The following is a 24,454-nucleotide window of genomic DNA, read 5'->3' on the forward strand; positions in this document are numbered from 1 at the left end:
ATACTTACATCCCCCCCCAAAATACCGATTCAATAATCAACTCGTAACAGGCATCAAGGGTCTCAAGAATGTTACATGCAAAGTTTCAATATCGCCGCACAGAGAATCAAACGCCAGCCTGTCCACAGGAATGAGGAAGCATATGTAAAACCCGCCCGATACGTTGCATGCAACCGGGAAATAAACAAGAATCAAGAATGCAACAAAAAGCAATTATGTAAAAAACAAAGACCCTCCCAGGTAAGAAACAACCCGAGCCAGTGATGCGATATTCGTGGAAGATCCCAGACCACTCGCGCCTATCGCCGTATGTGCATAATCAACGCCAACCATGGAGCGATTTAAAATAAGAAAGATACAAAAAAGGCATGTGCAGATCTCCGGTAGAAGCATCGAATTAGAACCACATAATCCCAACCACCAGGCCGATCACGATGGCCATGCAGCTACTGCGCATCTGTTCCGTGTTTCCGCCAACGCCAGCAACTTTGGACTGCTCTGCAGGTGTCGCCGCTGCATTGGGGGTCTGCGTGGACATGGAATCTCCCGGTGTAGCGGTAGGCTGCAAATTCGGCTGGAGGCGACTGCCGTTCACTGCCAGTTCCTTTGATGAAGCCGACTCATATCGCTGAGTGGGAGTCATGGGAAGCGAATCGCGACCAACAGTCGATCCCAGGTAGCGAGAGCATTGTGATGTAAAATATCCGAAGTGGCGTATGGGTGTATGTATATGACCATAGAGGTCAATGCCCGCATGGCAGACCTGCTGCCAAGTATCACGGAATAAAGTCTGCAGCCCATAGTCTTGGTCTCCCTGCATTGTTGACGATATCGTCGCGTAATTCTTGTTATATGATCTATGTTGGGATTCGTCATTACTAGAAGACACGGGTGCCGCTGACGAATCGGTCGGTTTCGAAGCGGGACGAGGTATTCCCGTCTTCACGGATGAGACATTTCGAGTAGAGAAGGGCCGGAGAAATCGATAGTCATCCAGCTGCTGAATGAAAAAGGTTTTGAAAGCGCGAACGCCCTTGGTGAGAGAAGAAGGTTGTTTGAAGGTGGATGTCGGCGGTGTATGATCGAAGATAGGAGCAATTTCAAAAGAGCTCCGGGGAGGTGTGTCTATCGCAGGTTGTTGTGATCGCGGTATCCGATCGGAACATGGTTGATAAGAGCCTTCCAGCCACGGCTGGCACTGGCCTATTGCCCGTACACTCGACCGGGCCGTGACAGGTTCATCTTTTATACGGGGGAGGTCTGAGAATTGTAAGCCCATCAAGCCATCACAAGAAAGAAGGCGAATGCACATACGTCGAACCTCATTAGGACGATAGTCGATATACCCAGCTTTCACATTATTGAATTCCCATTGACTCGACAACGACGGTACCAGACTAAGGAGCGAAAAGACAAGCAGAGCGAGAAACGGGATAGCACCGGGTTTTTGGAGACCGGACCGCATCGTCCCACGCTCATAGATCTCGGCGCCGAAAAATCGTTATTCTGGACAACACAAATTATGACAGTCGGCGAGGACTCTGGCGTAATTTGTAGGCGCTGAGTACAGACAACTTCATTGCCATGGACCGAAGGAGCAAAAAGGAAGGAAGATAAGGTGGGTTGGCCGGTATTAAGTAGATGGAGATATGCAGGCGCAAAAGTCAAGACTTTTTTTGTATAGAGAAAGAAGGAACTTCAGCGCGATCGTCAGTCGGTCAGGCGAGAGAGTAGTATCTGCAGCACACGCAAACAAGAAAAAACAGGAAAATCTAGAAAATTAATAAATATATAAAACAAGCTCGTGTCTTCTGTCCACGGGATGGCGGGGTTGACGAGGAGATAATGCAGGCCGAGTATAGAGGAGAAGGAGGGGCGGAAAAGCAGGCGCAGGCAATAATGACCGAAGAGGCTCTCTGGGCGTTGCTTGACGCGACCGGAGCTGCAGGGAACAGCAAGCGCTGGATGACGTAAAAGACCAGGGAAGACGCAACGTTGCAATTGGTCTTGGTTGCCAAGTCGATATCCGGTGGAGGAGGAGAAAGAGAGATGGAAGACCTCGAGGGTGAAAAAAAACCAAATAACCTCCAGAGGATCAGGATCAGACCATCCTCGACCTGCACCTGTTTGGGATATCCGACCGACAGCTTCGACGGGCGGTTTTTGTTTTGTGCTCCTGGAAATTTTTGTCGATCGACGGTCGCACGTTCCTGTCTTTACCGTACGGTACCGTATGGGCGTCAGCCACTAGGCGGAAAACGGTCATCCATACCGAAAAGGGGTCATCGCTGCCTTGTTGCCTTATGCCTTATGCCTTATGCCTTATGCCTTATGCCTTATGCCTTATGCCTTATGCTGTGCCTTATTGCCTGACATCTTGCCTAATTAAAAGCAGTGGACCAAGATGGAGTGATAAGCACATCATGATTGATATATATCAAATCCAATCAGTATATAGATACACGGTATGAGCATCCCAGTCCCTGTAAGCCTGTTGCTCTTTTCACAACCTAAAAACCATAGACAAAAAAGATACAAGAATGCAAAAGTCACCAAGGCCAATTGACAATCACCATCGGCATATACAACATCTCCCATCATTTCTCATTATCGGGACATGGATCAATATCATATAGGATTCATCATGGTCGGACTTGGCACAGCAGGAGGCACCTCACCACCAGCTTTAGGCCGCGTCTTCGCTGGCACCTCGTGGGTTGTCTGTTTTGGCGGTGGTGTTCGACTGTTTTCGCTTCTGGAGCTTTCGCCGCGTGTTGTGCCCGAAGATGTAGTGTTTCCCCCACTGCTATTCGTCTTCCCTTTACGTTTGACCATTTTCCCTAAAACTCCAACAATCTCTGCTGCATCCTCGAAGCTCTCGTCATCCATGCCCTCCCGCGCATTGTATACATCTGCGATGGCCTGTTTGGCCAGTCGTCGACATGCTGTTGGGTCGTGGAGACAGTCGTAGAGATATGCGGCGTATTCAAGCTTGACGGACAGCCGGAGAGGGTGGGAGCCAGGAAGAAGCTTTTCGGCCAGCACGGCGGCATGAATGAAACATGCAGTTGCAGTTGGCGTGTAGTCGAGTGCGGGTAGAAGGAAAGACGACGCTGGTTTCGATGATTGAACAGGTGCAAGTCCCGGTGGGCGCTGAGTAGTGTTACCTGCTGCAGACACATCTTGGTCCTGCGTAGGAATGATTATGTCGGGCCTTGGCTTGAAAGAAAACCTCGACCCTTTAGGTGACACTTGATCTGAGTCACCATTCGATACAGTATTGCTCGGAAGATTGACAATCCCTGGACTGTGAACAGCAGGCTGGTTATGGAATAGAACGAATATGTGGTAAAATGACGCTCGTAATTTGTATGCAAGAACCTTCAGTTCCACATAGGTGTCGACCATGGGGAGGACAAACCCCTCTAAAAGCAAGAGACCCTCGCGTGAAAGCCATATAATATGATGGTACAACTGAAGTGATTTCGTCTCCCGAGTAGGATCCAGACGACGTAATCGACGAGCACGGAGAAGTTTCTTCGACAGCATAACAGATAACCCCAAGACCTTGTATAACATCGCCGACAGGAAAGGGTTGTTGATGTTGGTCATGGCAGCGAAGTTGCCAAGGGCCTTCTGGTCCACCTCGGAGGAGGCCATCCACACAGCCAGTGATTCAGGGTCTATTATGGGCCAAAAATCCTGAAAGTCAGCCATGTTGATTACGTCCATTGGACAAAAACAGATGTATGAAAGCTAATTGAACGACCCCGAAACAAAAAGTGTAAAAGATCATTCCGCAAGACAATCGGAATCTGATTTTTATAAGCAGGGACATGGTGACCATGCTTCGATTGCACTTCAATAAATATCGACGCCGACGGGAATGAGGTGAAACAAGACAAGCGTTAAAGGCCCATGAGCTTACCTTGCTAGCGCGCGCAAACGAATAACAAAAATTTGCAATTCCTCCAGCCAAGCTATTTCAAACGCTGTACGGAGTACGTTCTCATGCTCCCAGGCCAAGCGCTAATTCGGGCTCTGCAATGCAATCGAATGTATGTTCGATGTCGGCGTCTAATAGGTCCAGACTCAATTTGGAAAAGCCCGTCCCCGTTCAGCCTTGATTTCCTTTTTTGTTTCTGATAGTTTTGGGAGTACTCCGTATATCGTCGCCGAACTGATCGGAATTCACAAAGCCTCCCCAATATCGGGTGGTATATTACAAAAGTCTCGCCGGGCTGGGTACCTCGGTATACCACAAGGCTGGTGGGTTTGTGTTGTACAGTCTCAATAAGGAAATGCGACCTCGAAAACACAGTTCTGCCAAGCTAGAATGAAAAAAATAGAAAATATAAGATAAACGGTCGTTAGTTTCGTTTATGTTGAGCAATTGTTAAGCAATGCGATGTCCTGCAGCAATTGCGGATTCGGTCATGCGCTTGCAGTTCGAACCCCAGGTCGTCGAAACAATTCAATCCAGAGGTAGGCCAAAATGTCAGCAGGAAGGCTAGCGACGCAAGGCACGGAGAAGGGAGCAGTCGACGGGAAAACGAAGAACGAGGAGCTCGTGGCCGGGCAGCAGTCGGCAGTCTCGATACATCGTGTGCAATTGGGAGCGGCAAGGCGTCTGTCTGTGCTTCTTGCCAGCGCACCCGCTGACAATGGCGGATGATAGCAAAACCCAAGCCCTAGGATAAGCTAAAGGCGAAAGTCAAGAAGGCAGCACAGATCACAATTGATGGGTAGAGTTGACAGTTCAATTGCAGTCGGTGCACTGAGGAAACAATAGCAGCAATGATGCAAGGGAAAAAAACTAATCTGCACAATGGCGGCCCCTGATGATTCAAGAATAATGCAGAGAAGAAAAAGAAACAAGGCCAAAACTCGGCGGTCAGTAGTGCTAATAAAAGCAACCTGCAAAAGAAACGAAGATAATAATAATCCGACGAATCTCCCCTCACTACGGATGATGAAATGATTCTCTGCTCACATCAGTAGTCCGAGCCATCAGATCATTCAATTCTTTTTTCCCTCGAGGGCGGGGTGGGAAGACCAGACGGGACATCACAATTAAAATAGGTGGCAAGTGTCGCCGACTCCCAAGAAAAAAAAAAAAAAAAAAAAGAGTCCTAAAAAATGACTTGGAATCTGTGCTGTGCTTGCTGCAGGAGAGCCCCGCGCATCAATTGATTTAGTCTCGTTCATACGTGTCAGACCGAGAGGCTCAGGGCCCGAACGGGTGAATTTTCCTGCCTTGCAGCTTGCGATCCAAACTGAATTGGAAGCGATGGCGATAGGGGATCAATTATCCAGCCATCCTGTCAATCGCAGCTATAATCGCAGCAATAATTGCTTCAACGACCATGGTTCAATTGAGTGTTATAATGCCTGGGTCAGGGCTGGCCCAACCCGCCCCCCGGAACGGTCCCTCCCCCCAGCGCCCATGGTGTTCTTTAGCGATTTAGCCTGGGGGGAAATGGCGGCATGAATTAACTCGGGCGGAGGCCCGATTGACAGCTAGCAGCCGCTTGCCAGCGTGGCAAGCTAGGGAACCCATCCCACGAAATCAAGGCAGGCCTGGGCAGTCCGGTTCGAAATTAATAGTTGATGATAATAATGGCGATAATGGCGATAATAAATGATCAACAGGACTTGGAACAAGTGCACTCTGCACTCCGTAGTAGCACAGAGAGAGAGGGGTTCGGTCGGTGATAACAAACCCGCAGTCGACGCGACAAGGCCATCCTGCCGGCAGTTTCGGACCGCTTATGAGGCCGCTTTCATCATTCGACAATTTTGGATTTTCGACCAGGAAGCATTTATTGACAGATCAGATTCTGTTTGATGTGAGATACTCTGCATATTAATATGTATTTGCTACGGAGTACACCGTAAGTGGTAGCTTCATTTTACTTTTTGCCCAACCTCTCATACCCCTGCTACTCGTGGTTAATAGCTCCATTATCGCGCTTCGGGGTACCAACCCCCACAGAGTAGAAAGCACCGCGGCTTTTCACCGCCAGAATCATGTCGCACTGTGCTTGGACATGCAAAAAAAAGGTACGGGATCATACGGAGGGATGGATATTGTTTGATGAGAGAATAGATAGAAAGAATAATGGCAATGGGATTCTATCAATACTTTTCTTGGGTCATTGTCTAAACCATAGATCGGGTATATATATACACAGGGTAATGCTCCGTAACATCATAACAGTCACAAGTGAGTCAAAATAACCAATTTAAAGTCAGGACCAGCCTTCTGGGACTAGCGCAGTATACGGAGCATATCAAAAAGCCCTTTTATAGGTCATTAAGCTCGTCGTCATCGTAAAACCCAACATACGCTCGACTTAGGAACGTTCTCCAGAACTTGTTCTTCTTCTTCTTCTTCTTCTTTCCATCGGCAGATATGTCGTCTGCATTCGAGCTCCCTGCTGCAATCTGACTAGCGAGTTTGAAGAAGCTGCGAACAGTGAGGTCTTGCATCTTGTAGACATCGTCATTCTTGGTATCATATTCGACTTCGAAAGATAAAAGGTCGTGCTTTTTATCTGTGTTCGACGTACTTGCCGACAATTCTTCGTATTCACGGTTGATTCTCGTTAAGTTGGCGAAGTATTGTGTGTATCCCAAGAATGTAAATGGCTGGTTGGAATATGCAGGGCCTGGGGGAGATGTGGCTGAGGGGGGCTCTGGGACTTTGAACTTCGGCTTCTTCTTTTTCTTCTTCTTTCCCTCTTCGTCCAGAGGCTGATCTGCCTGGTGAGAATATTCTTCCTCCGCATCCTCGTCGGAGTAGGACGAATCAGAAATTGACATGCTCGAACCGACTTCGGCCCACGTAGGCGTATCTTCTAGACCAGAGATGTTGTACTCTACCACCCGGAGACTTGGGAAATAGTTCGGAACCAAACTGGACATGGTCAATGACACGCAGTAGCGTTCAGCCCATGGACCACCGATCTTTCTCAGGAATTTTCTCATTCTCTTCTTCTTTCCCTGCACCTTTGGATCATCAAGAGCATCGTCGCCAAATGTAGCAACATCCTCTCGGAACCAGTCATCTGTAGAATCGAGAGAGAGTATCTCCGATGGTGGTGATGGCAAATCAGCCCATTGGTCTCGAAGACTATCCAGATATTCCTTGGTGCCCTGTATGGAGATGTTATTTGGCAATTTGTCTTGCGAGCTTCTCGATGCGTCACTCTGACCGATATCCGCAATTTCCACTTCGTGATTATCATGGAGCATGAAATGGTCCGTGTTCATATGTCCATAAAGATCCCCAACCACAACATCCCGGTACTGATTCTTCCAGAGAGCGTACTTCTGCCAGCATGTCTCATACCAATTCTTCTTGGAACCGGTCCGAGCTGGCGGGACGTGTCCCATGAGTATGGCTTTCATATTGCGCCCCCGTAACAGCTTGAGCTGCACACGCAGCCATTCCATATGCTCATAGCCCGGCTCCGACTTATCTTCACATCCGTCGACCGCGCTGTTGGATTGAAAAAAGTACATTGTGTTCAGGCTTATGACGGCGAGTTTGCCAGGGATCACCTCGGTGGTGAACCAGCCACCTTCAACAAAAGTGTGGCGCTGTATTTCCGGGATAAACTTGCTCCAAGTCTCGGAGAGTTCTTTTGTCCATCGGTTAGGGCCCTCTTCGAAGATGTTGTGTGGCATGACATCGTTGTTTCCGATGGTAGGGATGATAGGGATGGAAAGGCCGAGATTCGGTTGGACCTTGTCGACCACATCACCATCCACAGCGAACACATTGATGAATTGTTGGGCGATAACTTCATTCAGTTGAATAACTTCCTTTTCTGTTCGAGGAATATCGTCATCATTGTCATGGCGCGCCGAATCACCGGTCCAGATGACAAAGTCCACCTTGCCCTTCAGGTTGTTCTCAATCCAGCGAAATGTCTCATTGATTAGAGAGAGCGGTGCGTCGCATTCCGATCCCTCTGCGCCAAAGTATCCAGTGGAGCCATGTCCCCTGTGGCACGCATCATCTGTAGAAGTTCCGGGAACATAGTGAGGATCTGGGTGGAGGTCTAGGCGTGCAGAGATTAGCATACGATATTTCATCTGGTGGGTCAAGATCATTTTGCATACCTGTGATATGCAGGAACCTCCCAGTCAGCCCTCGTGAGGGTTGTGCGACACTGCCTGAACCGACGCCTAACGGCAGTTGTTCTGCGACGGGAACGCCGGCTGCATTGGCCGTCCAAAGGGCCAAAGCCAGCAGAATTGAAGTCATGGATGCTTTTTTTTTCCTGTCTCAAGCACGAGATCCCCCGACCGCGCGGGAGACCAGACTTTATTTTTAAATGACAAGAATGATCATAAAAGATCAGAGAATGGGCGGAGAGAAAGAAAGAAAAAGTCAGAAAGCAAAATGTACCGGTGTTTGGAGTATCAGGAACCCCGGCTCAGCAAAACGTCACCAAATGACCAGCAAGAATCAATTGTCAGGCTCCACTGCTGATCGGCGACTAGATTCCGCCCAATAAGGAAAAGTGCCAGAAGACACTTGCAGTGTTTGGGAGAAGGATATTCAAGGATTCCATGGAGGAATGGAGAAGTGGCATGGTGGGCTTTTGTAGGAATGACAGTCTCCCCGGATCGACAAATGATGACCCTTTAGGTTCCAACCTAACATTCGTTTCGTCTCTCGTGCATCAAGCAGGCCAATATAAGAAACCACAGCTAGTCGAGAATGCCTCCACGTGGGCTCCTCGGCTGAAATGGTTTGTCGCTTTCAGTGGCAAGGAGCGAGGACCCTCGGATCTAGCGGTGGAGTTTTAAAGGGCTTGGCGTCGGTGCTCATATGATATGGATTCAGCTTACAATTACTACTCGATATTATGTAAGAATATTCTTAATAACTACTAAAATTAAGTAGTTAGTACTATTATGGATGAACTGGCTGATATTGAGATGCACGATGATTTTGTTCTAAAATGAGTCCACTCAGGTACGACAAATATGTACTCATACTTAGTCTCTAATAGGTAATATTTATTATTATCATATTTATCTAACCATATAATCCATGAATGATCTCTCAATTACTCAATATAGATAGCTAGGCAATAGGCAAGTTCTGCAGCAGGGGAGCCAGCACCTAAATCACAGACGGACTGCCCCTCATAGTGCGGGGCTGATAGTGATCACCACCATAACTCACCATCTCAATTGACTCAACTTGCCCAACAACTTCATACCTACGGACCTTTCTCTTATCATAGGAACAATCATGTCTGACTTCCCTTCTCTCCAGCCCGCCTTCAAGGTCGCGGTAAGTAGTCACTAGAACCATAAATACTTCGCACACAGAGTAATAACCGTCTCTCCATAATAGGTCATCATTGAGGCTCCCCTGCCTGTTGGTATGCTTCATAATCTCAAATCCCAATGACCTCAAAACTAACACGGCAATGAATCAAGGCAGCGCTTCTCGGACCCAACCGCTGCAGGTTGTGGTGAGTTTGACATCTCATCCCCCCACTAACGGATGGAACCTAAATCAGTCGCTAACCCTCCCAGCCCATGACAGGAGGCACTCTGAAGAGTGCTCCTGGGTTTGAACCCGCCATTGATGCTGAATTTGTCGGTGTTGGAAATGATTACATCCACGCTGACCCCGATGGAAAGCATCTCCGTCTGAATGCTCATGGAGTTGTGAAGTAGGTGAACCGTCTGTTTGGATTGAGGGGTAGTTTAGGCATTTTTCTAACTGATTATTGAATATAGGACCAAGGATGACGCTGTATGTTATCTCCACCATACTTCCAATTCTACTGCAATGATAGCAAGACTGACGATTCTCAGCTTCTCTATGTGAACTACACGGGTGTTGTCACCATGGGGCCTGCCGAGCAGGCTGTTTTCGGTGGCACTGCCGCAGATGGCGCTACTCCATTTGGCAACTCTTGTAAGTATCGGTTTCTGATATCTGGGTTGAATTGAATTGTTAATCAAGGCCTGGTTTCTTCTAGTCACCCACTTCACATTCGAGGTAAGATACAACTACTCTCTATACAGACACCCACTAACAAATTCTAGACCGGTGATGAACGCTACAAGGAATTCGAAAACCGCGTCTTTGTCGGCCAAGGACGATTCAGAACAGAGAAGGGCAAGCCAATGGTTGTCGAGTATCACGTTGGACAGGCCATCAAGGGCTAAATGGAAGGATCATTTCTTTCATAGCCATAAAACCATACTATATATATGATGAATCGACTGTCAATAACATTATTCATAAGCAAACACCCACGGACCAAATCAATCTATCCCAGCAACGGTCTTCTCTCGGGATCATCGATATGGAGATAACCCTCATCACCACCAGCGCTGCTACCATCCGTCGCTCGTCTAGAAGCTGTATTCCTGCGTGCTCTATTTTTTTTTGCCTTCTTCCACCCCCCAACCCTTTTGATGAACCAGCTGATAAAAAACCCTATTCCGATAGCAGCCAGGGTTCCGAGGATAGATACTATTGCCGTAAGAAGGGTGATGGTGCTAACATTGCATCCGAAGGGCAAGGCCCGAATTTCCCACTGCTCTGTTGGTAGAGGACAGATGCTGGAAGAGTGGAACGGTGAGAAAATTGGGAGATGGTGTTGGTTAGGAACGCAGGTGGATGACTATTTAGTTAATTTGGATGGTTTGATAAACGGTGGGTATCGATGGAGATTGGAGATGAGAGACATACGATAGCGCACCAACTACAAGGTGCATCGCCTGCTAAACAACCTTGGCATGACTGTCTCCGCCAGCAGACGTAGAATAGCGGATCATTGTTTTCGTCCAATGAGTGGAAGGTAGTGTTGAAGGAGTCGAGGTTCTTAGTTGCCATCGGACTGGATAGGACAATGTTTGTAGACTCGATTGCAATAAGGATTGTTTGTGGTTATGATGCGATTTGGAGATGATGATCAGATGTTCCGGCAATGCGGGGCAAGTACCTGGTACCTAGTTTCAGGGCCCGGGTTCATTCCTAGGAAGGAAGCGACCATCCAGTGTCTGTCTATCATTGTATGCTTTTATAGAGCTTTTGGAGATATCAACCACCTTGCTAATGCAACCTCGTGACTGTGTACATGAATTCATATAATTAATATCCTTCTAAAACTACACCAGAGAAGCATCGTATGGCCCCATGACAGGAGGAAAACCTTCTGCTATGTCATTCTGACGAGTCCTCCCGCATCAGGCACCAGTATCGTTTTCCATGGTAAAGCTCGTAAATCAGACAACACGCTTGACCTAAAAGATAAGGCATTAGTAAGATCCTCTTCGATGCTGATCAGGTGATAAAACAAACCTCGAAAAATCGCTTCAACCACCAAACCTGGAAGACACCTTCTCCGATAACCACGGCAAGCTGGAAGATACTCCACCACTTGACACGGGCGTTGGTGCTCTCTGCAGTGTTCCGGTGTACTCGCTCTCTCACAACAATGTAGCTCTGCTCATCCTTAACCTGGGTCAAGGCTTCGGAAAGTCGGCGGACTGGTAGAAAAGCACACGTTAGCAGCTGCGGGCGCTCCCTGGCATACAAACAAGTTCCACCATACCTTCTGCGTCCAAAGGATCCTGCGACATCTCGGATTCCGGCACGTAGACGATTCCGTGAACGTTGAAGGAGACTTCTTTCGAGTTCGAGGTCCAGCCTTCGTTGCTGAAACAGTAGACGTATTTGCCGTCCTGGTGGGCAGTGAAGGAGTAATCGTCGGAGGAAATGGCTTGCTTGAAGTACTGGCGGTTGTTACCGGGATCTTGGACCTGTAAGAGCGAGAAAGTAGTCAGTAATTTGTCTGTTATGGCGCTGGCCCATTGACCTTGGACACCCTCCGGGCATCAATGCCCGAGATGGAAAAGGGAATCATACCCAGAAATCAAGCTCGAGGTTTCCACTGCCTCCAAACTCCCGGTCACCGACCTGGAAGGAAACAGTCATCCGGTCATCCTTGTGCAGCGACTCGTGGAAGCATTCTCTCGAGTGCGCCCGGAGCTGGATGTTGTGTGCTGTCACGGCTGTGATCCATCCCAGCGCGGTGATCAGCAAGGTTGTCGCGGAGAGTCGCATGGTGGGGTGCAATTTTTTAATTGCAATCGTATCCTCAACCGAAAAATGTATGGGTCAGGGCAGGAAAGGGGGCTTCGGTTGGTGGTGAGCGTTGAGGCCAGACGGTTTGATCTCCGGTTCCGACGCGCAAGGTGTTCAACTCGCCGCCGTTCAACTCTCGAGGTTGTAGACGCTCGGACCACCTCCTAAACAATCCAGTAGGAGTTGGGATAGAGGAAATACCATGAACAACTGCGAAGGGCTCTTTATTTCTGCTGTCTTTTGTTCTTGGGATATTTGTGGACTGTTTCTATATATTTTTTTTCAGCTTTACATAAACATAATCATTCTACTGCTGCTATCCTCATTAGCAGCAAACCAGAATTGGCTCTAATAATATCAAGGCTACCTACCTTGTACCTTGATATCATGAAAGGATGAATTGATTGCTTTGACTACTGATGTGATCGATAAAGCATTCAGCTTTGTTGTGGTAACAGCCCAGTTACTGGGCGCCTCCTCCCTGTTGCCAATTAGGGAAACCACCCAATGTCACCCACCAGCACTGGATCATATAGCAAACAGCAACCATCATATCCTTCCTATGCTACACTCTTGTGACACTATCAAGAAAGACACTGAAATACCACCCCAGAAGTCTATTTCACAGGACTAGGGCAACCAATATGCCAGTCTTTGTTGTGGATGGCAAGTTTTACAGAGTTCCCTTGACTTCCCTCTTCAAAGCCAACAAAGCCCCCTGCGAACAGTGGCTTGATTGCGATGCTACAAAGGTGGTACGGCCTCTTGGTGGTTGCTACATGAGACTATTTGGCATGGGCTGACAGAAGATTCTTCCAGCAGACAAACAAAGCCTCCAAATCCGGTATATCCTCACCACAACCACCTACCATTACCCAGATCCCAGGAACAGGAAGCTCTCCTGGCAATCGCGAAGAAGTCAAAATATCCCATAAAAAAGGTTATCTTGAGGCTTTATTCAAAGATGAAACCAGCCACGCTAACTCTATCGTAGTCGGCGATGCTGTTCCCGCGTGGTCGGCCGAAGAAGACAAGCTCCTCCGGGAGTTGAGGGCGTACAGGCTGCCATGGAACCAGATCGCTGTCACGTTGGATAGGTCAATTGAAGATGTCAAGGAGCACTGGAGCGAAAATTTATATGGGAAGTCGAGAAAGGTTAAAGAGTCAGAATCGACCAGGCATGTTGAGTATCGAAGTCCTGAAGGAGATGCGGAAACCACCAAGGTTGAAGAGAAACCAAAGCGACATGTTTCTTTTTCGAATCCATTGGTCACTGCAGGAGATGTGAGTGATCATGTTATACGATTGAGTATTCGAGTTCTTGGTCCATGAAACACTGACAGCCCGGTTCCGGTAGATCGATGATGAAGGCAACGGCCCTCCGCCAAAAATAAAAAAAGTGTATTACATCGACGAGGAGTTCACGCTCGAAGACGTGGTTCTCCTTCACAATATAGCAGCCAAGTGGGAAAGAGACCGCTGGCTCGCCATCAGTACCCGGTTCAATGACAAGACCGGCCGCAACATCACGCCCGAGCAGGCAAAATCGGTTATCGATAACTAAGCAATCTAGAAAGATCGAGAGAAGTCAAAATTTTTTTCAACAGTGAGGGATCTTAAGAGGTTCGTTATTCGATTTATTCGAGACCATTCTCTAATCGCCCGGATTAGGAATGTATCATCAAGCGGCATGAAGAATAAATGGGATGGATCGGTTGGAAGGAAGAACAATGGGCGCTGTGCGTGGTTTCCATCTTTTCTCACTCACCCTTCCACTGGTTCCGATCCCAAGGTTCGAGAGCGAGGATTCGTCAACGGGTGTTTGTGACATCATTGACTTTTGATATCGAGTTCTTGCTTGCGAATGACTGTGTACCCGCTATCCACGTAAGAATTGCCTGGTGATTTGGCATTATCAGGTGGAATTGGGAGAGGTCGTGAAGTCGACGCCATTAGACAGGGGCACACTGCGTTGAAATATGTATGTATTATGACTTTAAAATAGAAAGATGATCAATTATCGATCGATCATCTCCATACTAGTTCCCAATAGAAGCCTTGCAGGTAGAGTCGGTGCCCCTAAATGTCCATCTGTTGTTCTGGACTTTCTGAGCCAGGAAGGACTGCAGTCCAGACCCTTTCCCGCTGACTGGTGCATGGGCCTTGGTTGTTTCACCCAGCGCCCTAAGGACCCCTACGAATAACGCACTAACCGTAGGCTAATAGGGATCGCCGGGTCCTTTTCCACTGGGAATTTTGCCCCCCGACCCTCACACCCCCTTAAACCCGCCAGCCCAGACCCCCCAAGTGGAACCATCGGAGGGTCCGGAGCGAATCCCATTGCTATCTTTACTGGCTAGGGCAGCCACTACGGAGGAAATTATTTGGCTCTCCAAGGCTGACGGAAGACCCTTGCCCGCTTGTTGTGTGTGTGTGTGTGCTGGTTTGGTACTGTTGGCTACGGATGCTACAGGGTGTCTCACTGCAGAAATCGAGCATCCATCTCCAGGAGGCGATTTTCTTCTCTTCTTCCTTCTCCACAACACTCCCACTCTTTTCCCGACTGACGTACACAAACGGTCGTTGGTATTGCTTTCCTTTTATTGCCCTCAGGTTTTCGTTCTTTTTATAAACCGGGCCCCCCCCCTTTCGATCAATTTGTACTTTTGGTCAAGCCATTCTTTTTTATAAGGACCGGAGTATCACTCTTTCATCACTTTCCATACCATCCCCTCTTTCTCACTCATCTCCGACTCTAACCCCCCGTTGAAAATGCGTCTCACCAATGCGCTTCTCATGCTGGCCGCGGCCGGCACTGCTGCGGCAGGCTCCAAGCGGGGTGCTTTCGGTTTGGCCTTGGGCAACCAGAACACCGATGCTTCCTGCAAAGGCACCAGCGATTACGAAGCCGACTTCGATGCGCTAAAGGATCTGACTACTTTGGTCCGCACCTACTCCGCAAGCAACTGTGACACAGCCAAGAACATTATTCCCGCGGCGAAGTCGAAGGGATTCAAGGTTGTGTTGGCTGTCTGGTAAATACCTTTATGCTGAGTTTCGTCTGGTACCTGGTGTTGACTTGTTCGCTACTTAGGCCCGACACTACCGATGCGTTCAATGCCGACTTCGAGGCACTCAAGTCGTCTGTCCCCGGAAACGAGGATGTTGTCGAGGCTATCACTGTTGGCTCCGAGGTCCTCTACCGTGGTAACATGAAGGCTCCGGACCTGTTGAACCGCATCAATCAGGTCAAGAAGGAGTTCCCCAACACTCTTGTTGGTACCGTCGACAGCTGGAACAAGTTTGCTGATGGATCGGCCGACCCTATCATTCAGGGAGGCGTTACTTACTTGTGAGTAATATTTTGCTATGTTTTGCGCGGCTTTCGCTGTGTTTTAACTTTGACTAACGATATATACAGCCTTGCGAACGGATTCGCCTACTGGCAGGATCAGAAGATTAGCAATGCTAGCAACACCTACTTCGACGACATGTCGCAGGCCAAGAACCACATTGAAGAGGTTGCCAAAGAGAACGCCAAGAACATCCGCTTTGGCAATGGCGAGACTGGCTGGCCCACAGGTGAGACATTGGATTCGCTTTTGTATCGGTTTGAAAAACAGACGTACTAACGGGAACATAGATGGCGGCTCCAACTACGGCGACTCCATTGCCGGCAATGACAACGCCGAGGAGTTCTACAAGAAGGGCGTTTGCGCCATGCTCACCTGGGGCGTTGACGTTTTCTACTTTGAGGCCTTTGACGAGACCTGGAAGCCCGACAGCAAGGGTGACAACGGTCAGGTCATGAACGAGAAGCACTGGGGTCTCTACACTGACAAGCGTGTGCCCAAGTTCGACACCACTTGCCCATCCAGCTAGAGTGTTCTCCATCGAGCCCAAATTTCCATTACGTTAGACCTCCGTTGGCGTTGACTTCATTTTTCTTCGTCCTTCTTGTATCTATAACACCAGCAGATCAATCATGAACATAGTGTCTTTGATGGGTACTTCTGTCACCTTTATATATCGAACTCGCAGATCTTATCAGTAAATCCGTTACAGAACTTTCTATAGATAGATAGACCCCTTCGTACATCTGAGATCATTAATTCACTCCGAAACAGAGTTGCTTATCTAATCAGGTACGGTAAATTATGGTAATGGCCACTGAAGAACCGTGGTTCTCAGACTCATTTACCCCTGAATGAAGACACGACCCAGGAGCGCGTCGACTGCCTTTGTTTACAGTATGGGGTTGCGGCAATCCCCGTGAAATGCTTGGTTCAACTCCGGAGTGCGTGATACACGGCAATTGCATGAAATTCAGGATCTGCTCCAGAATCAATTGCATATACAAGACACATGCAAGCAAGGTCTGACGTATGTTGGTGGTACGGTACACCTCTAGTACATACATCATACATACATAGTACCTGCTACGGGGTCAACTAATAATTAATTCCCTTTGACGTAGATGGCGGTCAAGGCCTCAGCTGCTCCTTTGGTGGTCTACTAACTGCTGCTAGTAGAGAGCGGTCGTATTTATTGGTATCTCCTGCGTAATATTACCGATGCCCCGTTCCCCAACGGCCGCCGTCCAAGTTCGTCCGCCTATGATAGCAGCGCTTCAACACTGGACTGTCCGAGGGTGTGTACTGCTTCGTTGCTGATCCGTGTCATGACATGAAATTAAAAAAAAAAAAATAATAGGAAAAATAACATCTTTTCGCCGTCTTGCTCCCCTTAGCCTCGATTTCTTTCCTCATCGTCCAAACTCGATCCAGCTGTCCTTCGTGTATTGCGCCATGGTCCAAGTCTCCGCATACCCTAGGTGTCTGTGATCTCTCTTTTTTTTTGACCTCTCTCTCTTGTTTTTCGAGCCGTCGACTTCTCTTCTTTCGCCATCTTCTTTCCCCTGAAAAGAAGACCGGGCAGCACGTTACGCTTCCAGTAACCGGCCTCGGTTCCGTCAGCCTGCACCTTGTTATCGCCTCCCCTCCCCCGTGTGCCGATCATAAGGTTGTCTGCAAGGTGGTCTTTGATATTTCTTGGTTAAATTTCCATGCTTCAACATTCTGGACGATAAGGGGAGCGGCAAGCAAGTGCTTGCTGCAGGTGTCGATACGGAAGGTGGGTTTATAACTCTATTCAATTCCACCGCAATTCGAGTTTCAATCCTCTCGTTCGCGGTTTGCTGTGATTGCCATCGTTGTTGTTATGGGATTATATGGTTCTTCTGGCTAAATTGCCATGTCTGTTTTTTCCAAATCTAGATCCGTCCACATCTTCCGCCAATTCGGCGTGTTCTCCGCCGCTTCAACCCGCAGACGCGCACAACCTAGGTGATAATTCATATCTGGCCACACCATTGATTTCGTGTCCCACGTCCCCGGGAGCGTCGAGTCGCTCGGCCACTGGGTCCTTTGGCTCGCAGAACCCTCCCCGCAACCTCAGCGTAACCCCGAATCCGCCTGCCGCCCTCCCGTCTCTGCCCAGATACCAGGGTGCCTGGGAATCGCTGGCGTCGTCCCCGGATAATAGAAGAGCGGAGAGCAGTGTTTACTACACAACGGCTTGGGGTTCTCCGTATGCTGCACCCAGTCCTCGAAGGCTTTCGTGGTCACTGAGTCAGTACGCCAGTATCGATCGTGAGTCGGGAGCAAGTTCTCCAACCTCGATACGCAGTGGTATTTATCACGGGTCGGAAACAAACCAAACAGAGTTTCTGAGGCCATCCGCTGCGGACACCTCTTTCAGGAATTTGCGCAGTGTTAGCCGCAATCGTTCTCCCGTACGAGATTTATTGGGGAGAAAAGGAGGAAAGTCTATAAAAGATTTCACGCAGGATTGGATCAATCAGTATCTTTCCGGTCAGCCGAGGACTGAGAAGAGCAATTGGCTGAGTGACGACTCTGGCAGTGAAGCCCCGTCATTTTTCACGGCGCAAAACCATTTCGCCGACGACCCATCTGACGACTGGCTTGGTCTGGAAGACGATAACCGTGAAGAGGATATCTTGAGAACGCCAACTCTAGCCGACTTTGTGAATCGGAGGAAGGTCGCTGGTCAAGGCGAGAGTGCCGCTACTCAGAGAGTCAAAGATTATCTGCACAAGAGAACGGAAACGCTTCGGCAAGAGGACTTTTGGGGATTTGCTTACGACAAGGATCCTCAGCCCATAACCATGGCCGAAACAAAAGACACACCGCTCCCACCTGAGCCGGGGGCTAATAAAACGACCTCGCCGACAGAGAAGCCATTACCCCCACCGCCAGTAGAGGACGAAAATGCAGGCCCTTCGCCGTCACAACCCTCCGAAGCTTCCAACTCCAAACCCATAAAGAAGCCAGCAATGGACAAACCATCTCGACCGGTCCGAAAGAAGATTGCTTGGCGTGGGAAAGCGTGCATTATCGCGCTCCCCATGGAGGATAACAGAGGTTCTGAGGAATCTGGATACCGTCTACTGACCCGTGCAGACATGGCACAACGGTTAAAAAGCTGGGAGGATGAAGGTTATGATATTCGCGGATTCAATGTTTCCACGACTGAGGATCCTGCAGGTATCAACCTTGGTGGTGCAAGTCGGCCGCTATTCCCTGATTCCAGCGAGTTGCAGGACGGGAAAATTGAAAACTATACCGTCAGATTTCCAAATAAAGGAGAATGGGATGCTTATGTCAACTTCCTCCAAGAAGAGAAGCTACGAGCTCTTGGAGTGTCGTTGGGCGACGAGGAGGCACCACCTTCCGTTTCTCCTGCTGCTTCCATGAATCAAATGGCTCCTTTCCCCGGCCTTGTATCATCCCCTCCGATCCCAACAGCATCAGCCGCTAGCAACCCGCTCGGTGTTCCTCATCATCCCTTCTCCCCGCAATTTAACCAATCAGCCCCTGGCAGTAACGGCATTGGCTCTTTGGCTTCCCCTGCCTCCCAATTTGGCGTCCAGCCACCGTTCTTTGGGGTCGATCAGAACCTTCTCGGTGGCTATCCCGTTCAATTTCAGCCTACACCTCCTGCACAGGGCTCTCTCACCCCTCAAAGCTTCTTCAACGCACGCCAATCCGGTGCCGCTTCGGCACTTTCTGGTGCTTTGCCGAACATGACCTCTATGTTGTCACCGGTGTCTCCAATGAATGAACACGGCGTTTTCCATCCAGGATTGAACGATGGCCCCGGCCCCTCCGAAGACGGCTTTGATGGCAGGTTTAATCATGACACGCAAGACCACATCGCTGCGGGCCAGTCATTGCGCCCTATCCGCACTCCTACTGAGACACCTGACAATTTCCACTCATCTAATGTCGAAATCGCTCATCCTACGCCCCGTGGTCATAGCCGTGGCCACAACCTAAGCGAGACTCTTCAAAAAGGTCTTGACCAGATCGCTCAATCCGACTATCACTTGGAGGCATCAATTCAACGACAACTCGAGGAGGATGACCGTCACTTACATGGCTCTGAGATGTTGAAGTCGAGGTGGGCCATTCCAGACAACAATCATCACCCGATTCACGACCCACATCACTTTTACGGCGGGAACTATGCAGGTGATAATGGCCATGAGGGATCGGACATTGATACCAACCCAAGTCTTACTGGAACACCTCACCATGGACCGCTTGCAAACAATATCCCTTGGCATGAACCGAAGCCAAGTAATGGGTCCTTTGTTCCAGGACACCATTCAAAATTTTCGTCATCAAGCTTCAACGTGGAAGCGAAGGAGTTCGATCCAATGGCTTCGTTTGCATCTCAGAACTTTCCATTCCAAAACAACACGTTCCAGGTTCCTGGAATGGAGCAGCCTGGCTTTGGCTTCGCTGCAGGGCCCGGCTTCAAACCAGCGCTCCCTCAAACGGATTCGTTCAATGTTACAGCCCCCGCCTTTACTCCTGGCGGTATGAATGGCCAGAACAATGCTGGGTCCGGTGAATTCAAGTTTTCCTCCGCTTCCTTCAACGTTGCCGCTCCGGCATTCAATCCATCCAGTAGCATCGCCTCGGATGGCTCCCAACAACCACCGAGTGGGAAGACCAAGATCTTTGGGGATGTTGATTACTCCGAAGCCTCTAAACCATCCAAAAAGTCCAAAGCAATCCCCATCGTGCGACCCGATGAGAATGAGGAAACCAAGGATGAGAATGAACCACAAGTGGAGAATGACAATGGCCGACCTATTCCTACGGATCGCCATAAGCGCGCTCGCCGTGGTGATGAGCGTTCCGATGGAGAGACTCAGGTCAGCATTCCGAATGCTCTAGCGGAAACCAAAAATATTCAAGCATCCCACGCCTCGAACCCGTCCCAACCTCCGGCGGCAGGCAAAGAAAACGCAGCCCCTGAGAAAGAAACTGACACACCAGATGCGAAACCAATTCCGGTCCCCGATGACAGAGATGGAAAGGCTACACCTGTTAGTGAGGCATCAACATGGGCAGCGCCTGCTGAGACCAAGGATGAGGGCGAAACGGCCCAGCCACACTTACCAGAGCAGGGTCAGCCGGAGTCCGAAGCGGCTGTTGAAAAAGAACCTGAGTCTGAGAAACAGCCTACGCAAGATGAGGTGCCGGCTACTGTTGCAGAGAACAAGCCTACCGAAGAAGAGGCTTCGAAAGACTCTCAGAAGAAACCAATGCTCTCCGCGACAGCCCAGCCATTCCAGTTCAAGCCTGCCGTGCGCGAGTTTGTGCCTACGACAGTCGAAGATTCCAAACCCACCCCTGAGGAGCCAATCAAGAAGAATGACCTCATGGCTTCTCGCTACGCTGTTGCAAGCCCGCCCCCGACTTTGTCTAAGGATAAGCCGTTGCCGCCTCCACCTGCCCAGTCTGACAATACCGACATCAAGGACCATGCGCCAGATGCTACAGAGCCTCAGTCAGAGCACGTGTCGGGCGACGAAGTGCAGCAGTCTCTTAATGAGGATGAACTGAATGCTGTCATGGAACAGCTGAATGATGGCTCGGATGTCGGAATTGAGAGACTGAGCACGCCCCACCCCAAGACACGAGTGCCGGACTCCGTTGTTGCTCCATCTAAGGAAAAGAAACATGCTCCAGCAGAGATAAGAAGTGAAGCGCCTAGCCCCAGCCCAGGCAGGGGACTAATCCCTCACATGCTGAATGTTCCAAAGCTTACAACAGATTTCGATGCTGATTCCCAGGCTTCTGCCTCCCCTCAAAAGGGTTTTATTTCTGGCATGCATTCGCCTATCCGGCAACTGATCAATGAGAATGACCATATCAGTGATTGGGATGATGTGATCTCTTCTGGCGAGGACGAAAAGCTGGCGAATCGAAGCAGGTTCTTTGACCGTCGCGTCAACGACCTTGTTGGCTCTGCAGTCGATGAGCGTCTATCTCCCCTTGAACGTGCGTTGGGCGTTATTCAACAGGCCGTGGAATCTATTGCTTCAGGTGTTCCAAACAGATGGCGCCACAGAAGTACCTCCGCTGAGATTGAAGACAGCGATGCAGACGATGAGGACGATGAGTATGACGAGAACGAGTCGTACAGAGCAAGATCTCCCATCCGTCCTCGGGATCGAAAGTTTGATAAGCTTAAGAAAGTTCTCTTGGAAGCGCTAGAGACCCGTGATTCTTCCAACCAGGTGGCAGAAAACCCAACTGCCACTGAACTAGCGCAGCTTCGGGAAAGCTTTGCTGAGCTGCAAGCACTTACTACACAGAAGCTGTCGCAAGACCCCACGGAGAATCTGAAAACTACCATCCAAGAGGTTATCTCAACTCAATTGAGCCAGCAGAACGCACGCCCCTCGGAAGCAGATGAAATTGGTGCCGACAGTCTTATGCTTCAGATTGATGGTTTGAAGAGCATGCTGAGACTCGCTGACGAGCGGGCCGAGCAAGAATACAAGCTCCGCAGGGAAGCTCAGGATTCTATGGCTGAGCTCCAGGGATTGTTGAAGGCTTCCCAGGAGGATGCTGCTCGTCACAGCGAAGCTGCTGAATCTGCCGAGACTCGTCTTCTCCACCTCAAGGAGGAGAAGCTTCCTTACTTCGAGAAAGTTCAATCCCAAACCGATTCAGTGAACCAGGACAATGAGACACTCAAGCTTACGCTCACCGAACTTTCTGCGAAGAACATTTCTCTCCAGGGCACCATTGATGAGCACCGTGTTAGTAGCGATCATTATAAGCGGGAAAGCGAGCAATGGAAACAGGTAGCCGAAGCATCGCAGGAGGAAAATAAGAACCTTCGTGGCAATATTGAGCAGTTCAAGGTGCGCCTTGAAGACGGCATGAACGCCCGACAGAATCTCACCGAGAAGTTTGACCGTCTTCAAGAGGAGATGGTGAATGTAACTCGTGATATTGCTCGTGACCAGGCAGCTTCTCGACGACGAGAAGAGGAGCACATTGCCAAGTTTAACGAGCTGCGAGCATCCTACGCACGTGAGGTCAAGCTGCGTGAGAAACTCGATAACGACATCGCCGAGCTTGAGCAGCAGGAAAGAGAGGCGGCCAAGCTGAAGTTTATCTTCGGTCAATCTCAGCAGGAGAATGCACGGCTTGAGGAACTGGTTGCCAACCTTAGAGTTGAAAACCATGATCTCACAATTAAGGCTGCTCGCTTCGAGCGTGAGTTCAACGAGGCCCGTGAGAGTAGCCGAGTTGAGATCCAGCGCACCCGAACCTCGTTCGAAGCTGATCTCGAGGCTGCCAACAGCCAAGTCAACATCGTCCGGGCCGAGTTGGAAACACAAATCATCCGCCTACAGAGTCAACTGGACAGCGTTAAACTGGATGCCGACACATCCCAGGAGCGGTACGAAATGCTCCTAGAGGAGGCCAAGGAGTCCAAGGCCACTGCTGTGGCTGCGGCTGTTGGGTCGAAGGAGCTTGCCATTGAGGACCACCGAAGTCTGCATGAGCGTGTCCTCAATGACCTTCGGGAGCGCCATGCCCGTGCTCTTCACAACTCTTCTGAGGACCGAGCACGTGGTGAGGCTCACCTGATGGACCGGTTGGCTCTGTCGGATGAGAAGGTGGTGCACCTACAGGATCGTGTCAACCATTTGGAAGAGAAACTCGAGATTGCGAAGTCTGCTGCTCGCGCAGCCGCTGAAGCAGCTCAGAATGCCAAGACAGGCCCCAGTGCACCTGCTCTGGCACACGCAAGCTCGCCATCCATGTCATTCGACAAAGGATCTACTGTTCCCGAAAAGATCTCTCCTCAAGCTTTGCGCGAGTCCATCCTTGTTCTTCAAGACCAGCTGCAGCAACGTGAGACCCGCATCGACGAGCTCGAGCAAGAAGTCTCAAGCATTGATAAAGATGCTCCTAACAAGCTCAATGAGAAAGACACAGAAATCAACTGGTTGCGTGAACTCCTTGGTGTCCGGATAGATGATCTTCAGGACATCATCAAGACTGTGTCACAGCCATCCTTTGATCACAATGCTGTGCGCGACGCTGCTATTCGCCTGAGGGCCAATCTGCAGATGCAACAGCAAGAAAGGGAGAGGTCTCTTTCTGGCCAAGGCTTCCCGTCTTTCCCGTCTATTTCTGAAATGACCGCATCGCCACGTTCTCTTCCTCTCGCAGCAGCGGCCGCATGGGGTAACTGGCGCAAAGGAAAGGACAATTCTGAGCAGACCCCTTCCAAGGCAAGCAATGCAGGAGCCTTTTTGTCAGGACTTCTGACTCCTCCGGCCTCCAACCTTCGACAGGCTCCGTCAAATGGAAAGTCTCCTGCGGGACCAGCATGGCGACGGTCATCGGAAGGCCGTCCGCTAAGGTCATTCAACTCAACTCCCAGACCGCTGTCCGCGCGGCAAGGAAGCTCGATACCCGAACCCCCGTCAACTCCGCCGCTCCTCCGAAAGTCTAGCTATGACCATGACGCTGAGCCTACCAACTATGAGCAAGACACTTTCGGGGACGATGGCGAGAGCACAGCAGGTGACTTAGTCTCCGCGTCTCCCAAAGATACAGGAGACGGTCCTTTTGGGCCACAAATATCTTAACTTCTCCCTTTGTTTATTTCCGTTAAGTGCTCTTGATATTTCGTCGTAAAATCTATTGACGAATGAGCATTCTGATCTGATATTATGGTGCATCTGAACTTCCCCCTCTCGATTTGGTTTCATTTTACATATTTCGATTGTTTTGCTTGAACAAACACCCCCTTTTCACCGTTGATGGCAGTGCGATTACGATCTTTTCCCCTTGATCTTGACATACATATTTTCTGTGCTTTCAGCCGATACTGATACCACTTGTTGATTTTGTGGCAATCTTCTGTACAATTCCCCTTACATCCCTGTGTTCACTAATTAATCGACTTACGGTC

The 24,454-nt window shown here is 49.5% G+C and overlaps 9 protein-coding genes across 9 annotated transcripts; 4 read left to right on the forward strand and 5 right to left on the reverse strand.

Moving 5' to 3' along the window:
- Positions 1–397: 397 nt before the first annotated feature.
- ASPWEDRAFT_28047 (uncharacterized protein) lies at positions 398–1,465 on the reverse strand (the record flags this gene model as incomplete). The annotated part of the gene is made up of 2 exons (XM_040833084.1): positions 398–1,260; positions 1,315–1,465. 2 exons carry the CDS (start codon positions 1,463–1,465, stop codon positions 398–400), a joined length of 1,014 nt encoding a protein of 337 aa, XP_040689086.1.
- A 1,163-nt stretch (positions 1,466–2,628) lies between these two features.
- Positions 2,629–3,717, reverse strand: erg27 (the record flags this gene model as incomplete). The annotated part of the gene is made up of 1 exon (XM_040830911.1): positions 2,629–3,717. The coding sequence occupies one exon, from the start codon at positions 3,715–3,717 to the stop codon at positions 2,629–2,631; it is 1,089 nt and encodes a 362-aa protein (XP_040689087.1).
- A 2,556-nt stretch (positions 3,718–6,273) lies between these two features.
- Positions 6,274–8,429, reverse strand: ASPWEDRAFT_507787 (endopolyphosphatase). The gene is made up of 2 exons (XM_040837494.1): positions 8,131–8,429; positions 6,274–8,069 (listed from the first exon to the last, which is right to left on the reverse strand). The coding sequence occupies exons 1-2, from the start codon at positions 8,273–8,275 to the stop codon at positions 6,307–6,309; spliced, it is 1,908 nt and encodes a 635-aa protein (XP_040689088.1). The 5' UTR covers positions 8,276–8,429; the 3' UTR covers positions 6,274–6,306.
- Positions 8,430–8,966: 537 nt separating this feature from the next.
- On the forward strand, positions 8,967–10,206 carry ASPWEDRAFT_155172 (DUF3237 domain-containing protein; the record flags this gene model as incomplete). Its single annotated transcript, XM_040829681.1, has 8 exons — positions 8,967–9,316; positions 9,380–9,407; positions 9,466–9,500; positions 9,565–9,704; positions 9,772–9,787; positions 9,850–9,952; positions 10,017–10,036; positions 10,084–10,206. Exons 1-8 carry the CDS (start codon positions 9,275–9,277, stop codon positions 10,204–10,206), a joined length of 507 nt encoding a protein of 168 aa, XP_040689089.1. The 5' UTR covers positions 8,967–9,274.
- A 104-nt stretch (positions 10,207–10,310) lies between these two features.
- On the reverse strand, positions 10,311–10,879 carry ASPWEDRAFT_111299 (uncharacterized protein; the record flags this gene model as incomplete). The annotated part of the gene is made up of 2 exons (XM_040828239.1): positions 10,311–10,667; positions 10,736–10,879. The coding sequence occupies 2 exons, from the start codon at positions 10,877–10,879 to the stop codon at positions 10,311–10,313; spliced, it is 501 nt and encodes a 166-aa protein (XP_040689090.1).
- A 359-nt stretch (positions 10,880–11,238) lies between these two features.
- ASPWEDRAFT_183475 (emp24/gp25L/p24 family protein) lies at positions 11,239–12,112 on the reverse strand (the record flags this gene model as incomplete). Its single annotated transcript, XM_040831982.1, has 4 exons — positions 11,239–11,289; positions 11,348–11,535; positions 11,601–11,808; positions 11,915–12,112. The coding sequence occupies 4 exons, from the start codon at positions 12,110–12,112 to the stop codon at positions 11,272–11,274; spliced, it is 612 nt and encodes a 203-aa protein (XP_040689091.1). The 3' UTR covers positions 11,239–11,271.
- A 665-nt stretch (positions 12,113–12,777) lies between these two features.
- ASPWEDRAFT_183476 (SANT/Myb-like DNA-binding domain-containing protein) lies at positions 12,778–13,949 on the forward strand (the record flags this gene model as incomplete). The annotated part of the gene is made up of 5 exons (XM_040831983.1): positions 12,778–12,888; positions 12,953–13,073; positions 13,128–13,417; positions 13,491–13,756; positions 13,805–13,949. The coding sequence occupies 4 exons, from the start codon at positions 12,778–12,780 to the stop codon at positions 13,695–13,697; spliced, it is 729 nt and encodes a 242-aa protein (XP_040689092.1). The 3' UTR covers positions 13,698–13,756; positions 13,805–13,949.
- Positions 13,950–14,457: 508 nt separating this feature from the next.
- Positions 14,458–16,142, forward strand: bgt1 (1,3-beta-glucanosyltransferase Bgt1). Its single transcript, XM_040835366.1, has 4 exons — positions 14,458–15,168; positions 15,228–15,485; positions 15,555–15,715; positions 15,777–16,142. Exons 1-4 carry the CDS (start codon positions 14,906–14,908, stop codon positions 16,013–16,015), a joined length of 921 nt encoding a protein of 306 aa, XP_040689093.1. The 5' UTR covers positions 14,458–14,905; the 3' UTR covers positions 16,016–16,142.
- Positions 16,143–17,211: 1,069 nt separating this feature from the next.
- Positions 17,212–24,454, forward strand: ASPWEDRAFT_68767 (putative myosin class II heavy chain (MHC)). Its single transcript, XM_040838987.1, has one exon. The coding sequence runs from the start codon at positions 17,364–17,366 to the stop codon at positions 24,126–24,128; it is 6,765 nt and encodes a 2,254-aa protein (XP_040689094.1). The 5' UTR covers positions 17,212–17,363; the 3' UTR covers positions 24,129–24,454.

This window comes from Aspergillus wentii (assembly GCF_001890725.1).
Source record: "Aspergillus wentii DTO 134E9 unplaced genomic scaffold ASPWEscaffold_4, whole genome shotgun sequence".
Lineage (NCBI taxonomy): Eukaryota > Fungi > Ascomycota > Eurotiomycetes > Eurotiales > Aspergillaceae > Aspergillus > Aspergillus wentii.

Excerpts from the sequence above, each read along its gene's own strand:
- ASPWEDRAFT_507787 (XM_040837494.1), bottom strand. The coding sequence starts at position 8,275 with ATGACTTCAATTCTGCTGGCTTTGGCCCTTTGGACGGCCAATGCAGCC. Across the intron at positions 8,070-8,130 it reads GAGGTTCCTGCATATCACAG|ACCTCCACCCAGATCCTCAC; the intron begins GTATGCAAAATG and ends CTGCACGCCTAG.
- bgt1 (XM_040835366.1), top strand. The coding sequence starts at position 14,906 with ATGCGTCTCACCAATGCGCTTCTCATGCTGGCCGCGGCCGGCACTGCT. Across the intron at positions 15,169-15,227 it reads AAGGTTGTGTTGGCTGTCTG|GCCCGACACTACCGATGCGT; the intron begins GTAAATACCTTT and ends TTCGCTACTTAG. Across the intron at positions 15,486-15,554 it reads CAGGGAGGCGTTACTTACTT|CCTTGCGAACGGATTCGCCT; the intron begins GTGAGTAATATT and ends CGATATATACAG.
- ASPWEDRAFT_68767 (XM_040838987.1), top strand. The coding sequence starts at position 17,364 with ATGGTTCTTCTGGCTAAATTGCCATGTCTGTTTTTTCCAAATCTAGAT.